A 17,810-nucleotide genomic window follows, 5' to 3' on the forward strand; every position below is an offset into this window, starting at 1 on the left:
TGAAGGAAAATTATGTGCGTAGTTTTGGCTCCTATTTTGCACTGGTACTTCCACCCAGCCTAGGCCTTTCGCCTGCTTATCAAACGTATCTACGCAACATAATTAGATCACAAGCCAACTTGGACAATTATTGATTTTTTTAAGAAAAACAAATTCCAGGTGAATTACTTGAACTTGACCTCTAGAAACGATATCCATTTTACCAGTAATTAAGGCTAGAAAGACGAGAAAGCATGCACTGACCTGAAATCTTGGCTTCTGCAATAGAATCGCTTGTTGGCGCCTGTACTAGAACAACGGGGCGCTGTGGTGCAATGGTTACGGTGTTCGACTCGGATGCCGTGGTAAACGGGTTCGAATCCTGATCGTGGGAAGAAGGCTAAAACATGGTGCTTGTGCTCTTGAACAAGACACTTTACCATTATTGCTTCGTCCTTCGGGTAAAGCCGTAGGTCCCGTGTGTTGTGTAATGCACGTTAAAGATCCCAGTAACACTTGTCGCTAAGAGAAGGGGTTTGCCCCGGTGTTTCTGGCAGTGGCAGTAATATGCGCCACAGCACCTAGCAAAAAGGTGCTACATAATGGGTCTCATAATGTTCATATATACTTCATTTACCTGTATTTGGTTGCATTCTCCCCCGGCGCTATATAAATACGGTTATTTTATTATTATTATTATTATTATTTATTGCAACAGTTCGGGTGCGTGGAAGAAGGTCGCTAGGGCGAAAAATGGGTCGCCGGCAAGGGGCAAATTTGGATTATTCGGGTAATCGATAGAGCATTGAAATATCTTTCATTTGATATACATTATTTTTGTCTCAAGGAGCTGCGTCATTCTGACGTAATTAACAGTATGCAACTTCAGACGGGAGGAGGTTTTTCATTATTTTTTCCAGCAAAAGGGTGTTAGCATGTAATATTAATGTAACAGAATATGTTCCAAGTGCGCTAACGACCCACTGAATTGGGTACGTAAAGCCAAGTTTATTTCCAGCAAACTTAAGGACGTTATGATTTAACATGCCGCTTAAGCGCAAGTTTAAGACAGGGGGAGTTCCCGGTGAAAGGTCGTTAGCATAAAAATGTAAATAACGTCAAAATTAAGTAATGCTTTGAAATAAACATGCACAATATTTTAATTATTAACGAATTTCATGAGTCAAAGTTTCAGCCGTTGCAATTTAGAAATGGGAGCACAAAACCTTTGAACTTGATTATTACCAAAAGTGTTTTTGCGTCCTTTTCCTTGGCGCGCGACTGTTGTCTCAAAGGACGCGTTGGTCACCGTGTATGACAATAGACCGAATGGAAATTGGATTTGTTCGTTTTAAAGTCCTTGTGTCCCTAAGCATCGAGTAATCAACACGTCTGTGTGGGGTGTGTCCTCCATGGTTTGGGCGAAGTGTTCGGTTCTTGGCTGTGTGTGCAGTGACTTCGTCATACCATGGGGCTATAAAGCTCCATAGTCTTACCATACACGTGCACGCACCACTGATCACATAGCGGTCAAGTTGCACTTACTTCTGGTTCCATTGGTTCAAATGCTACACCACTGTGAGCAGTACGCATGGTCAAGTTGGAATGACGTCACACTTACGAATCGGATATCCTAGACAAACTGAAACAGGCGGGATCTTTGAAAGAGCACGGAGCAAATTTCGCCGTGATAGTCAAGTGAATGAGAAGCTACTGAACACTAGTCTTGTGCATTATGCTGAAGAGAAAAAATCGCACGCAGTCACTCACTAGATAATTATTATTATGTGGTTTCGTTAGTGTTTAGGCTTGCTTATAACAATTGCATCCCAGTCAATGATCAGATAAATGGCATCATTTTTCCTCTCCGAACAGTCGCTGCCACCGAAACACTCTATGACCGATCTTTGCAAATCTTCAGGCGCTGTTTCCCTGAAGTTCACGTGAAAGGTGAGGAAATCCAGCAGCAGGCCGCCTTCCTCCGAAGCTTGGTCGAAGCACTTGGTGATGTCTAGGCGCACTGGATAGGGGTGCTGCGTGAATGGTATGCCACGACGGTCTAAGGAGCTGCGTATGTCGGCCGAAGTGCTGTAGTTATGGTCGCTCGGTTGAAGACATGGAAAGCGTGTCCTATACCGACTCAATCCAGTGTTTTCTGAACAACAAAAAATGAAACGCTTTACAACTTCAATCAGCGAAGGGTTTGTTTTCGATATTACAATGTAGAACACTGATTTGCTTTCATTTTAGGCTCCACAGTGTCATTGGATATAAAGCGCGTCCCAAAATACCCGCAACATTTTGTTTTCGAGGCTCTAGCGTCGCCGCGGAAACACGTACCGCCATTATTCTTATATCATTTTAAAGCTTGGAATCTTAACTTTATCCCTGGAAAGTATTGGTTTTATTTTCAAAAGGGTTTTGAAATGATTCGTATTCAAATAAAGGCATGTCAAAAACAAACTCAACCGATTTCAAGGAAAATCAATCATACGCATTTTTTTCTGATGTGGAAATGCTTCACCATGTTCATGTGACGATCTCGTTGCGTTTTACTTTCTGACTGTGTTTCCTTTTCTTTTCGATCCATGTAGACTACACCTTAAACAAATTTACAATATTGTACTTCGTTTTAATTTCAAGGTGTTTTTAATTTAAATCAACTTTTTTTTTATTTTTAACAGCTTGTTGACTCGAGTTTGCATCTGATGTACTGCATCAGATGAAATCCGTTGAGTTTGTTTTCGACATGCCTTTATTTGAACGCGAATAATTTTAAAACTCTTTTAAATATCAAACCAATACTTGCCAGGGATAAAGTTAAGATTCCAATCTTTAAAATGGTATAAAAATAATGGCGGTACGTGTTTCTGCGCCGACGCTAGACAAGGGCGGATCCAGAACACAATTGTTGGGGGGGGCCAAAAAAAATTTGGACCCCCAAAAAAGTGGGTCAAAAAAATTACGGCGTGGGGTTCGGGGCCCGCTTAAGGGCCCCGAAATTTTTTTGGATTCTAGATGCTCTGTGGTGCGATCTGAGGCAATTTCTGACCACTTTAACCAATGTTTTTTTGAGGAAAAGATGGTGGTGTACTCATTGCCTGCCTTTATTGCGATGTCACATAAAAAAAAAAAATTGGTCTCGTTTTTTTGGGGGGGGCCATGGCCCCCTTTGCCCCCCCCCCTGGATCCGCCCTTGACGCTAGAGCCTCGCAAAAAAAACGTTGTTGGTAGTATTCTCAGGCAACTGGACTAGCTGCCGTTCTGTACAAGAAAGAGGTTTGCGAATACCGTGTACATATAGCTATATATCTTCCATGATTTCGTTTCGGAATGTTTTATGACGTTTGGACACCATCATTTCCGACAGACACAGTCGACTGTTAGGCAAAATAAAAATAAAAACATGTTTAGCGTCCTGCCTCTTTGACAAAAAGGAAGGAGGAGGCCCTTTTTTTTTTTTTTTTTTTCAAAATGGCCGCCCGACACATTTTTCAAGACAACGCGGCCGGGCTATTTTTCAAGATGGTTACCAGCTTTTTTCAAAATGGCCGCCACTTGGACTCAGGAAATGACATATTGGCTTCTTATGGGCAAGATGCAACAGAAAATGAGACCAAAATGATGTAACTATGCAGAACGGAACATCTCTTCTGCGCAGAGATCGTTAAAATTTATCAATTTTTGTCTTTAAAAAAAAAAAAAAAAAAAAAAAAAAGGAGGCGGCCTCTAAAAAGGAAGCGGGCGGGGACGCTAAACATGTTTTTTTTTTACTTCGCCTTATGTCCGAAACGTCGAGAAAGCACTCTCACAACCAGATTTGCAATGCCTCGGACTTTATTGAGTCATACTGTCCATTACTGGGTAGCAAGATTCCGTGACTTGACTGTACTCAGGTCGATGTACTAAAATTACTCGACTCGAGTAATTGCGAGTCAAGCCTCGACTTGACTCAAGCCAAAGGTTCATGAACTCTGTATGGATTCCTTAAACTATAGCGCATGGAGAACATGCGGTCTCTATTACAAGTTACACTTCACGATAAGTTTGCTTGCCCCTTGCAGGGCTCATAAGTATCGCAGACTCATACTCTCAAGTTTGATTAAATTATGTTGGCGGTCATTAGAATAAGTATAGGCTACCTGACATATGGATCACAAGTATTGCTCCGCCAGGGATCAGGCAGTTGTACAGATACTCCAGGGAGCTGTCATAGTCGTGCAGGTGGTACATGCAGTGAACTGCGCTGATGAAGTGGAACTTGGTCGCATCTCCCGCCTTCTCGTATTGCTCGAGCGTCTGCTGCCGAAAATCACACTCGACACTTTGTAGTTCGTGAGCCTTGGATTGAGCCAATGCCTTGTACTTGCCAAGCAACTCCCGAGAAGGCTCAACTACACGATTGTTGATGCGTGGAAATCGCCTCTTCAGCTTCTCCAACATCGCACAGTCCATTTCACCTATACGAAGCCATGATAAAAACTTGGTGTTTATTGTAATGCACTTGCCAAAGACATAGCCAATAATTATTTAGCAGCTACGCCAGCGCGCCAGCTATTTCGAACGATTTAATTACCATAATAATAAGAGGTCGATAGCTGTCAATGCGGAACAGTACAGGGCAATCTCCGATCCGCGTTTAGAAGTTATGGATATCTGTGAATGTCCATTCTAACTTGAAAACTCCTCACGGTGAATATAGAGTGTTGTGGGGGGTGGGGGGTTAAGAGGGCAAAAGTTTGAAATCGGATGGAAAAAAGATGATAGTTCAACAAGGTATAAAGCTCGATTGACTTTGATAGCGCAATGTTTATATCATTCACGTTTATATCATATTGCCCACCGACTGGTCATTATAACAAGCGTTTGTTAATGCATATTCGCCCTTAACAGGGCTAACTCTCCAGGTAAAGGGCTGACAAGAGAAATTAAAGGAAGAGTATATGGGTACTGGCAGGAAAACTGAAGGTATATATGAGTTAACATTCCTTTTGAAACAAGACAGATCATAGGTTGGAGAGAAACAAGCACCAGGCAAGGAATGCCAAAGAGATGCGCCACGTGGGAAAATTGAAAATTGGCCTAAATATATTTTTTTCTACACCTAGAAAATATCATCTTGTTCTATATCTATAGCAGCAGTATATTTGGATGAGAACAACCCCCCCCCCCAAAAAAAATTCTCTCTCAAGTACTCTGATTGGAGGAACCAGGTTGGACAGACTTTATAGTGGAGCAATGGCCATAAACATGTCAATAAAACAAGGGTGACAACACTGGACATGTTTCATGTTTTCACTGATCTGTACTTATGTAGTCCTTGCGAACGGAGGGGGGGGGGGGGGGGATCATGGTGCCTTATTCCCCAGAATAGAAATGAACTGAATGGAAACCGACAGTTCTGAATTTCTGATCTCATGGCACTCACTGCAGATAGATGAATCACGCAATAAGTAATTTACACCCTAGGGCGGATCCAGGGGGGGGGGGGCCAAAGGGGGCCATGCCCCCCCCCCCCAAAAAAAAACGAAACCAATTTTTTTTTTTATGTGACATCGCAGTAAAGGCAGGCAATGAGTACACCACCATCTTTTCCTCAAAAAAACATTGGTTAAAGTGGTCAGAAATTGCCTCAGATCGCACCACAGAGCATCTAGAATCCAAAAAATTTTCGGGGCCTTAAGCGGGCCCCGAACCCCACGCCGTAATTTTTGTGACCCACTTTTTTGGGGGACCAACATTTTTTTTTTGCCCCCCCCCCCCAAAAAAATTGTGTTCTGGATCCGCCCTTGTTTACACCTGGACGATACATATACGACGGCAATAGTACGCATGCACAGTTTAGTTCTACACAGCGACAAAGGTATCACAATATGGAGCCTAATAGGCCTACACGTACCTGACCCACTGCCCACTCCAAGGACCCGTAGCTCTTCTCGTCCGTCCATTGTGGCCTGGAGCTTACCAACCACCGCCTCGCTAAACACACCGTCCACCCAGTCAGAGTACACCCTGAATTTGGCAGACCGAGCGCAGAAGACTTTGAACGCCTTGGCATAGTGGCTCGGATCGCTGAGCAGACTCTGTAGTGATTTTGTGTCCATGTTCTCTTTTCTGCTTGATTACTCCAATATTTTGACAGCTGTAGACAACCTGCAGATAGGTTGACGGATTTTGACCCAACTGACTTAAATAGTCTCAATCATGAAAAGATTAAAATTTGAAGAAATTACGAAAATATTAACATTGATCCTCGCAGAAAAAAATCTGCATGGAATCAAGGAACCATATCATATGAATCAAAATGCCATGTACGGGGATATTTTTCCGAGTATTGTAGCAAAACGACTGTACTATACTATACGTTAGAAAACTTCAAGAACCGCCTTTTAAATATTGAACTGGCTGGTCTACATTAAGGTACTAAAAAGCTAGTTTGCACCGACTCCTTGCATTGCGCTAACTGTACGGGATAGCCACACCAGGCGTTTGTACAGAAGCTAACAGATGCAGATGCAGATATACTTATATACTGATCTAATAATAGGGGGCCTACTGTACTAATATACTGATCGACATATTTAAACAAAGACTCACCTGTCGTTCGTAGGTAGGCCTACTTTGTGGCGGCAGTGGCACAATACATATCACAATATAACGACGTACAGTCACAATCGGGTGAAAAGTCGAAGAGTTCAAGGTAGCCTGTACATTGACCAACACACTGGGTCGATCCGTCACGGACGCGGGTTAAATTAATATGAAACGTACACACGTACATCACGAAAACAGTGGATTTATTTTTTCCTTTAGAACAACTTTTACCGTAAAATGTGGACCATGTTTTCCAAGAAAGATGGACGAAATTCTCGAAAATAACATGTGTTTTCCCTCTACATCTTTCTTTGGTTATGCATTATATAGACAAAGAAAACGCCAGTACATGTGTACACTTGTACACAGCCGGTCAAGGATACACTGCATGTACCATAACGTCCAGATTAGACTTCGCTCAAGAGGTTAGGTGATTTGTGCTGTATGAGTAAGGTGTGATTCGATCGTTCCTAGAATTTTAACTGGAGTACTTAGTTTGTTTTATAGCCCAGTAGCGGTTGCAACCACCCAAACCCCAAGTTCAGCCGCTGGGGCCAAAGTAGTAAATGGAACGCTAAAGTTCCTAAATTTATTCTCATCTTGCCTAATTAGAATGCAGGAGATAGTATCGTAGATTTTCAAAATTGTCTGTGGTCATGCCCCGGACCCATGCTTTAATTCTGCACGCCTGCACTCCCCCCCCCCCCTTCACATAGACCCGGTACCCCCGTGACCTGAAACCTAGATCCGCCCCTGTTGATTATCCATTAAAGTTGACTGCGTTACCGGATTGTATTTTTCTCGCTGAGCACACTGTTTTTTTTTTGTTATATTAAATTCATTGCTTGACGATTCCTCTCGAAAAGAAATAGTGTTAATGAATTCACAAGTTTGCATTTGTGTATAGCGCCCTCTGTCAGATGACTTTTGAGGACACAACTGAGCCACGAACAAACACACATTAGCACATGTAAAATCCCTTCATGTCAGACATCTTTGGACGATATTTTCTGAGAATCGTTTGAGGTTTTGTCTCTTTTGAGACCCAAGAAACTGAAATAAGAGGGAAAGGATGCAAGGAGGTAATTTAGAGACTCTTGTAATTCTTGAGAAAGAAGTGTAAACCATATATTTGATTCATTTTATAAGATAATTCTGCGATCAGTTTTGACATTCTGTAGCTCAAAATTGAGTGTGATTTTCGTATATGTTTAACCATTGAATTTAGGAATTTGGATTAAGTGATGATTTATGTACGATGCTTTTATAATTTCTGTAATACTCTGTGAACTTAAGGACATTTACTTTGTTTATATATTCACAGTTTTCACGAAGCCACTGCGAACCATTTCATGGAAGACTTGCGAATCATTTTCATGGAATAAATGCGAGATGTTATAATCAACGGCTTCTGTAGAGACCCTTGTTTACTCCTTAGTTACCGACCTTTGACCTAGATGTGACCTGTGACCTAGATGTGACCTGTGACCCCCTGCGAAACCCCTAGTAGTAGCACTACGAACACCTAAAAGACTGCACCTCGAAATTGATTTAGTGCTGCCGCTACAGTGAAAACTCCTGCGTAACTTAAGCAGTCTTTGCTACAAGAACTTCCCCCTGCGTGATCAGTGATTGTGCGACACATCCTCACATCTGGAGACGAGGCTGTACCTGCGTTGAGTACTGATGAGATGGCTTCACTCTTGTAGCTGCGACACGAGTGCCCGTTCCGGTACCATCAACCATCGACCCTGCGACCCTGCGACCTGTCGTCCGTTGCGACCGTGACTTCCGTCCTACCGGACATCATGGACATGGGATTTCTTGATCATCAAGACTTCATCGTGGATCTTTGAACTGGACAGTAAAAACTGAGTTTGCGTCTATTTGTGCATTTTGAATTGCATAATTGTAATTTGCATTTGTGATTTGATGCAAATTGTTATTTGATTTGAGCTTTGTTGATAACAATTCAGAATTTGTTCCAGAATATAAATATACTGTATGCGATACATGTACACTGAATTATAGTGGTATTGAGATCAATCACATTGTTTGCCATTTTCCGTTCACGTGCGAAGTGTATTTTACTACAAGTATTGCATGTACATGTGTAGTGCTAGTTACATGTACATGTACATGTACATAGGTGTGTATCATTGAACATACATGGTGTATATGCAATTGTTTTACATGTAAGTTGGATTTGGTGATACAAGTAGATTGCACAAATTTATTTGTGTTTATAATTGTACCTTTTGTTGATTTTACACCCATTGAATTTGAGCAAAGAGTTACATACTAGATAGTATTAACTGTTTGTTGATTAAGTTTTGAAACTTGATATACATGTAAGTCTACATCAGTACATGTGTTCTGTACGCCATGGCTGACTCAACAGAAGAACGAAAGCAGTCTTCGCCTACACCCTTCCTCGTTCCTACACCAGAAATTCCGGAAACACCAGATGCGCAACCCCCCTCTAGTGAACTGACATCAATACTCTGCAACCCACAGCTTCTTCAGCAAATTAGAGATCATATCTTGAGCAAAGAAGAACGCCTCAGCGGACGTTCAAGAGCCACCAGATCTTCAAGGCAATCTTCAAGATTTTCAGGAGTTTCGGTCAAGGCAACGCTTGCTGCCGAGGCAGCTGCCTTGAAAGCGAGGCTTGAGTTTGCAGATGTTGAAGGAAAACAGAGAGCAGAGGTCGAACGGCAACAAGCTGAACTCAAGAAAATCCAAACTTTGACAGACCTGCATGAAACCGAAGCAAGGTTAAAGGCCATCGAGCAATCAGAACGAGAAGAATATGCTGAAATTGTGATTGATGCTGTGAAGGAAACAGACAGCAAAACTTCACTAGTAGAAGAATACATCAAATCCCTGCCTACCCCGAACGCTACTCATGGAGCGGATGAGTCTGCAGTAAAGTCAGTCTCACCAGTAGGAACACCGGAAATTCCACAGCCAGACCAAGACTCTAGTACATCACAGCAGCAGATCAAAAACGAGTTGAGAACGCCCAGTCCACAGACTACGCTGCAAGATCTCACAAAGACGTTTGCAGAGCAGATAAACCTGAGTCGTCTACCGACGCCAGAGCCTGGTGTATTTACTGCCGACCCCCTTAAGTATCCAAGATGGAAGCGTGCCTTCGAAATACTCATCGAACAGAGGGGCATCCCACGCTCAGAGAGACTCCACTACCTACAAAAGTACCTGGGTGGAGCTGTGAAGGAGTCCATTGAAGGCTACTTCTTCCTCTCAACTGACGATGCATTTGACAAGGCAAAGGAGCTTCTTGAGAAGAGATTTGGTGATCCCTTTGTTGTCGCCAACGCTTTCCGCAACAAGCTGGAATCATGGCCCAAGATCTCTCCTCGTGATGGAACTGGGATGCGAAATCTTGCTGACTTCCTCGGTCAGTGCCAGGTGGCTATGGAGACAATTGGTAGCCTCCAGGTACTCGATGACGAAAGAGAGAACAGAAAAGTACTCGTCAAGCTCCCTGACTGGTTGATCAACAAATGGGCTAGAAAGGCTGTGGAGTTCAAAGAAAAACAGAAGAAGTATCCTCCATTCAGCGACTTTGTAAAGTTCATGCAACTGGAGGCCAAGATTGCATGCGACCCTGTGACTTCGATACAAGGACTCAGGGGACAAGACAGACAAAACGACAAAGGTGAAAGGAAAAGAACCCCTGGAGGGAGTTCCTTCTCAACCAGTGCGAATGAGGCAACAAAGAACAGCAACACAGGAAGGGGGATCCAGAATCCGAAGTCCTGCCTTCTCTGTAGCAAGAATCACAACTTGGGCGATTGCTGGGAATTTCTGAAACAGCCATTGGAAGAGCGCAAGACTTTTGCGATGAAAAAGGGGCTTTGTTTCGGATGTCTTAGCCAAGGGCATATGTCAAAGCACTGCAAACGGAGAGCCACGTGCAAAACCTGTGCAAAGTCTCATCCGACAGCTCTTCATGGAGACATAAGAAAGACAGAGAAACCCACAGAAGGTGGAAAAAATCCTCAGCAGAATTCTGAGAAGCAGCAAACATCTGTCAGCTCCCACACAGGTGTTAGTCATCTTAGTGGAACGAGCAACTGCTGTAAAAGTTCGATGATCGTCCCAGTATGGGTCTCACATCGTGATAAACCGGAGAAAGAGAGGCTGGTCTATGCGCTCTTGGACACTCAGTCAGATACGACATTCATTTTGGACAGCACTTGCGAGGCATTGGATCTACAGGGTACCAAGGTCAATTTACTGCTGTCCACCATGTTTGCGGAGGATCAGAAGGTAGCAAGCAGAAAGATAGATGGGCTGATAGTGCGTGGGTTCGACAGCCATCTAAAGATTTCGCTACCAGCTGCATACTCAAGGGAAATAATGCCAGCCAACCGTTCTCATATCCCGACCTCAGAGATGGCCAGGAAGTGGCCACACTTGGAGAAGCTTGCTGATTTGTTGATGCCTTCGACTGACTGCGAAGTAGGCATTCTCATCGGCTATAATTGTCCGCGTGCCTTGGCACCTTGTGATGTCGTTCCTCCTGTCAACAATGGACCATATGGTCAAAGGACCGTCCTTGGCTGGGGCATCGTTGGTATTGTAGACCCAAACCAGTGCGAAGTCGACGACTGTGATCCCATTGGTGTGAGTCACAGAATTCTGATCCATGAAGTACCATCGTTTTTGACAGTTGGTGAAAGTCCAAAGGGATGTACAGAAGAGAATGTTGATAACATTCAATTCTCCTTCAGAAGTCGTGTAAAGGAGATGGTCAGTCCCTACGAAGTTGCACAAATGATGGAACTAGACTTCTCTGAGCGAAAGTCAGACGAGATTGCACTGTCTCAAGACGACCGTAAGTTCTTGACCAAGATGGAGGAGGGTATTCATCAAAGATGCGACAGTCACTTTGTCATGCCGTTACCCTTCAAGGAAGCAGAACCTAAACTTCCAAACAACAAGATTCAAGCTCTTCAGCGTCTCAAGCAGCTAAAGGGCCGGTTCAAGAAGAACCCGCAGTATCACAGCGAGTACAATGCCTTCATGAATAACATCATCAAGAGTGGCTATGCTCAGAAGGTTCCTGATTCCGAGCTTGATGTCTCTGATGACTGTGTATGGTACATACCCCATCATGGTGTCTACCGTCCGAAAAAACCTGAGAAAATCAGAGTGGTCTTTGACTGCAGTGCCAAGTTTGAAGGAAAGTCTTTGAATGACTATCTCCTACAGGGTCCTGACCTGACCAACACACTTGTGGGTGTCCTATGTAGATTTCGACAACAACCGATCGCCTTTATGTGCGACATAGAGCAGATGTTTTACCAGTTCTATGTGATTCCAGACCACCGGAAGTTCCTTCGATTCTTGTGGTGGGAAAAGGGAGACCCTGAAGCTGAACCAAAGGAGTTCCAGATGAATGTCCATCTGTTTGGTGCGGCATCATCCCCTGGGTGTGCGAACTTTGGTCTCAAACAAATTGCGAACAGCTACGAAGAAGAATGTGGTTCTGCAGCTGCGAACTTTGTGCGAAATGACTTCTATGTGGATGACGGTCTGAGATCTGTTTCCACCAGCGAAGAAGCCATTGAGTTGATAACGAAGACCAAGGATCTCTGTGGCAGAGGTGGTTTGCGATTGCATAAGTTTGTCTCCAATTCACGAGAAGTGATGGAAGCAGTTTCGCCACAGGATCGTGCCAAAGGAATCAAGGATCTTGACTTGCGTCACGACTCTCTCCCCATCGAGCGAGCACTTGGCGTCCACTGGTGTATCGAGTCGGACACATTCCAGTTTCGAATCATTCTGAAGGACCAACCACTCACAAGACGAGGAATCCTTTCCACGATCAGTTCGGTATATGATCCTCTTGGATTTGTGAGTCCTGTTCTGTTGGTTGGTAAGCAGATATTACAGGAGCTGTGCAGAAATCAGGCAGAGTGGGATGATCCACTTCCTGAATCCTTACGGCCAACTTGGGAACGGTGGAGGAGTGATTTGGCTCTTTTAGAGAACTTCAAGATGCGACGATGCTTTCTTCCGGAGAATTTTGGTCGTGTTGAATCAGTAGAGATTCATCATTTCTCTGATGCGAGTACCACTGGCTATGCCCAATGTTCATACCTGAGACTCACCGATGACCAGCGAAGAGTACACTGCAGCCTCATCATGGGGAAATGCAGAGTTTGTCCTCTGAAGCCAGTTTCTGTGCCACGCCTTGAGCTAACAGCTGCGGTGGTGTCGGTCCGTGTCAGTGCTCTGTTACAGAAGGAGCTCGAGTATGAGAATGTCTATGAGGTCTTCTGGACCGACAGTAGAGTAGTGTTGGGCTACATTGCCAATGATGCACGGAGATTCCATGTTTTTGTTGCGAATCGGGTACAGCGTATCAGAGACCACACCAAGCCTTCCCAGTGGCGACATGTTGCTACAGATGTTAATCCGGCAGATGACGGATCAAGGGGTCTTGGAGTTGAGGAATTGATGAACAAATCAAGGTGGCTTGTTGGACCTAACTTTCTGTGGGAAGAGCAGGTTCCTATCACACTCGAAGCCAGCAGTCCAACCATTTCTCCAGAGGATCCGGAGGTGAAGAAGGTCAAGAGCCTTGCTACACAGACTGCGAAGCAGACATTCGAGCTTGAACGTCTTGAGCGCTTCTCTGAATGGCATCAAGCCAAGAGAGCTATAGCGACTTGTCTGAAGTTCAAGTCTCTCCTGATGAAGCGTTCCATAAAGAAACCACAGCCAAATTCGATCCAGGCTCTACGAAAAGATGCGATTCCTCTTTACAAACCTGTGATGGTAGAGGACATGTGCCAAGCGGAACTAGAAATCCTGAGACTGGTGCAGAAAGAAGCCTTTGCAGAGGAAATCAAAATCCTGCAATCTTTCAAGGTCAACAGCGACAACCCTAGTAGATCCAAGGTTCGAGAGCGTAACAAAGTCATGAAGACTAAGAGTTGTCTCTACAAATTGGACCCATTTCTGGATGCTGACAACATTCTGCGAGTTGGAGGCCGCATTAGAAGGGCTGGGTTTCCTTCTAACTTCAAACACCCAGCTGTCTTGCCCAGAAAGCACCACATCACCGAATTGATCATTCGACATTGCCATCAGCAAACCCAACATCAGGGTCGGGGCATGACCGTGAATCAAATCCGAATGAATGGCTTTTGGATTATTGGCTGTAGCTCGGCTGTTTCCTACTACATATCCAAATGCGTACGATGCAGGAAGCTCTTCGGCCAAGTTCAAGAGCAGAAAATGGCGGACCTGCCGGAAGACCGTCTCGAACCGGCACCACCATTTACCAACTGTGGCGTGGACTTCTTTGGTCCTTGGTACATCAAAGAAGGAAGAAAGGAATTAAAGAGATACGGAGTTCTCTTCACGTGCATGGCAACACGTGCCATTCACATCGAAACAGCAGCAAGTCTCAGCTCAGACTCCTTCATCAACGCTGTACGGAGATTCATTTCCATTCGTGGGCCCATACGACAGCTGAGATCTGATAGAGGCACGAACTTCATTGGGGCAGAGTCCGAGCTCAAAGAAGCTGTCGCTGAAATGGACCATAGCTCTGCGAGGCAGTTTCTCCTGAAGGAGGGATGCGATTACAGCCACTATGAAGTCAAGATGAAAGCTCCATCAGCCAGCCATACAGGAGGAGCATGGGAACGACAGATACGTTCGGTGCGTAGAGTTCTGGGGCCACTGATGCATCAGGCAGGCTCTCAGCTTGATGACGAGTCTTTGAGAACACTGATGTGTGAAGCAGCTGCAATTGTTAACAGTAGACCTCTTACAGTGGACAACTTGAATGACCCAACTTCGCTTGCGCCACTTACCCCAAATCACCTGTTGACGATGAAATCCACTATCATCTTGCCACCGCCTGGAAGGTTCCAGCGTACTGACATATACTCCCGTAAACGATGGCGTCGAGTTCAATACATGACGAATGAGTTTTGGTCACGATGGAGGAAGGAGTTTATTCAAAACCTCCAACTGCGTCAAAAGTGGATACGACCACAGGATGACCTTCACATTGGGGACATTGTCATCATCAAAGACGAGAATCTTCCTCGCAATCAATGGTTGCTTGCTCGGATTGCTCAGGTGTTCCCAGGCGAGGACAATCATGTAAGGAGGGTCAAACTCGCTATTGGTGACCCCCACTTGGACGACAAGGGAAAGCGAGTCCATTCTGAGAAGTTCCTGGAGCGTCCCATTCAGAAGCTAGTCTTACTTGTGGAGGACTTGGAGACCAGGGGAATCCCCGACGAGGAGCCCTGAGAAGCTTCAACATACATGTTGTGTTTAGTAGTTGTATGCTTAGATAACCTGTTAGTTTATTGTTGTTTAAAGTACTTGAGTTTAGAAATTTGATAGTTTATCTTTTTTCGAAAGTTAATGATCACCAGTAAGATGCTTCAAAGATGATCTATTGTATGTTTATACAATGTGCTCAGACAACTTAAAGGAGCAGTTACCATGTAATTTTTGCATTTTAGTCTAATCAGTGCATGTTCACAATGTTGATCAATACGAGTCTAGATTACTATAACTTCTGATTGTAAATTAGTTACACTAATTTGGGGAGCCATGTTAATGAATTCACAAGTTTGCATTTGTGTATAGCGCCCTCTGTCAGATGACTTTTGAGGACACAACTGAGCCACGAACAAACACACATTAGCACATGTAAAATCCCTTCATGTCAGACATCTTTGGACGATATTTTCTGAGAATCGTTTGAGGTTTTGTCTCTTTTGAGACCCAAGAAACTGAAATAAGAGGGAAAGGATGCAAGGAGGTAATTTAGAGACTCTTGTAATTCTTGAGAAAGAAGTGTAAACCATATATTTGATTCATTTTATAAGATAATTCTGCGATCAGTTTTGACATTCTGTAGCTCAAAATTGAGTGTGATTTTCGTATATGTTTAACCATTGAATTTAGGAATTTGGATTAAGTGATGATTTATGTACGATGCTTTTATAATTTCTGTAATACTCTGTGAACTTAAGGACATTTACTTTGTTTATATATTCACAGTTTTCACGAAGCCACTGCGAACCATTTCATGGAAGACTTGCGAATCATTTTCATGGAATAAATGCGAGATGTTATAATCAACGGCTTCTGTAGAGACCCTTGTTTACTCCTTAGTTACCGACCTTTGACCTAGATGTGACCTGTGACCTAGATGTGACCTGTGACCCCCTGCGAAACCCCTAGTAGTAGCACTACGAACACCTAAAAGACTGCACCTCGAAATTGATTTAGTGCTGCCGCTACAAATAGGATTGTGCTATACATGTATATCGCATTCAAAACGCGTCCAACCAATTTTTGCAAGATTTGGCCAACAAAAAATACAGTTTCCGTGTTAGCTTTATGCGCAGCACCACCTTTAGTTTTAGGTTTATATTCTAAGAGCCTTCTTCAAAATGTATGCAATGAGACATGACCTACGGATTGATGTTTCGGGGGAATTTGAGCTATCCATCCATTTAAGTTAGCAGATTGACAATCTTAAAGATTGTCCATCTGCTGTAACTTTGCGAGATCGAGTCACTCGTTCATCGAACACATTATTTACTCCACCATGGTTGTTGTTTGTTGGGGTGTTGGGGTGTTTGTTTGTTTGTTTGTTTATTTGTTGTACTATTTGCCTCGCTATGATGTTCAAGATGACGTACCAGCCCATCGTTTCGCCTTCAAATCAAACGTATGTCAACGTTGCATATTATAGATCCCAAGCCAACTTAAAACAGTTATTTATTTTTGCGATGTTTTTTTCCCAGATGAATACTTGAACTTGACCTCTAGGAACGACATCCATTTTTCCAGTAATTAAGGCTAGAAAGACAAGAAAGCACTGACCAGAAAACTGTTGCTTCCGCAATTAAATTGCTTGCTGGCGTACCAATACAAGGTGGCAATTACTATTGTCTGAAAACGACACGTTGGTCACCCGTGTTTTAATTTCATTTTATGACAATAGACCGAAAAGACCGAATGGAAATTGGCTTTGTTCTTCTTTAAAATTGACCTTGTGTCTCTAAGCAACTAACGGTCAAAAAAAGACTGTAGAACCTAGAGCCATATACTAGATAAACTGGGGATAAAGACAGAAGAGACTTTGACAGAGCAGACAAATTTCGCCTGTGATTATGTTAACGGAGTTTTGAAGAGAAAGCCTTTATTATGGCGTCAGTACTGAGTAGGCATACTGTCAACGTTCTGATCTTGGTAATTTTTGGAGCATTCCAAACTTTGCTAGCCGTTTGTCCTTCCGGCTGGTTTGCCTTGCAAAACGCCTGTTACATCTTTCTGCCTGACAAGATGGATTGGTGGCAAGCTAAGGAGGTTTGTGAACGGCCCGGGAGCAGCCTGATCGTTCCTGACTCGCAGGAAGAACATGACTTCATCTGGCGGGAAATAAAAGGTGGAGAATACGGAGCTACCGACGACATGGATGGTACGGAAGTGTGGGTTGGCTGCAGCTTCGTTTATGACATGTTTGGACGTTCGCTTTCGTGCGTCAATGTCACTAATCCCATCTACCAAAATTGGGCGCCTGGTGAACCAGCAGATCTACTTGAACAGTGCCTCGTGATGGCTGACAAGTTCAAGGGGAAGTGGGGTAGCAAATCGTGCAGTGCCTTGAAATACGTCGCTTGTGAGATGCATGTTTCTCGTGTCTCGTTCTGCATGCCAACCGATGCTGACGGCCAGTATCCGCCGCACTGTCTGCCCAACCATGAGATCAAGAACCTGACGACCGGACTTAGCGAATGTGCCAAGGAATGCGGGAAGGAGCATCGATGCCACTCCTTCAATCTCTGGCAGAAGGAGGAAGAAGACGTGGGAGTCTGTCAGCTCAACAGTGCAACTCGCTTGCAGGCCTCTACCGAAGAGTACACGTACGTAGAAGACTGCTACTTTTACGAAATGGGAAGCAACTAAAAATGCATCTCGTATAGGTGTGTAACTCGGCTAAGACTTGTCGTTTTAAATTTAGAATTGTTGGTGTCCATCTTTATCCGTTGAACAGTGAAATTGCAACACTAACATCAGTAGTACATATAGCTAACGCGTTCAGTGGACAATTTCATTTGGACATTTTTACTGGAAAACAGATTTTGAACAACTCGATTTAAATATTTATTCCCGGTAAATAATTTTGAAAAGTCGTTGATTTTGCTGACGAAACT

The 17,810-nt window shown here is 43.7% G+C and overlaps 2 protein-coding genes across 2 annotated transcripts; one reads left to right on the forward strand and one right to left on the reverse strand.

Annotated features, from left to right (window-relative positions):
• Nucleotides 1-658: 658 nt before the first annotated feature.
• On the reverse strand, nt 659-7,084 carry LOC119728639 (histamine N-methyltransferase-like). Its single transcript, XM_038200952.1, has 4 exons — nt 6,577-7,084; nt 5,879-6,132; nt 4,122-4,439; nt 659-2,134 (listed from the first exon to the last, which is right to left on the reverse strand). Exons 2-4 carry the CDS (start codon nt 6,081-6,083, stop codon nt 1,776-1,778), a joined length of 882 nt encoding a protein of 293 aa, XP_038056880.1. The 5' UTR covers nt 6,084-6,132; nt 6,577-7,084; the 3' UTR covers nt 659-1,775.
• Nucleotides 7,085-7,453: 369 nt separating this feature from the next.
• On the forward strand, nt 7,454-14,883 carry LOC119727951. The gene is made up of 2 exons (XM_038200033.1): nt 7,454-7,655; nt 7,898-14,883. Exon 2 carries the CDS (start codon nt 8,959-8,961, stop codon nt 14,881-14,883), a length of 5,925 nt encoding a protein of 1,974 aa, XP_038055961.1. The 5' UTR covers nt 7,454-7,655; nt 7,898-8,958.
• The last annotated feature ends 2,927 nt before the right edge of the window (nt 14,884-17,810 follow it).

The sequence above is a fragment of the Patiria miniata genome, unplaced genomic scaffold (genome assembly GCF_015706575.1).
Source record: "Patiria miniata isolate m_02_andy unplaced genomic scaffold, ASM1570657v1 HiC_scaffold_20, whole genome shotgun sequence".
Lineage (NCBI taxonomy): Eukaryota > Metazoa > Echinodermata > Asteroidea > Valvatida > Asterinidae > Patiria > Patiria miniata.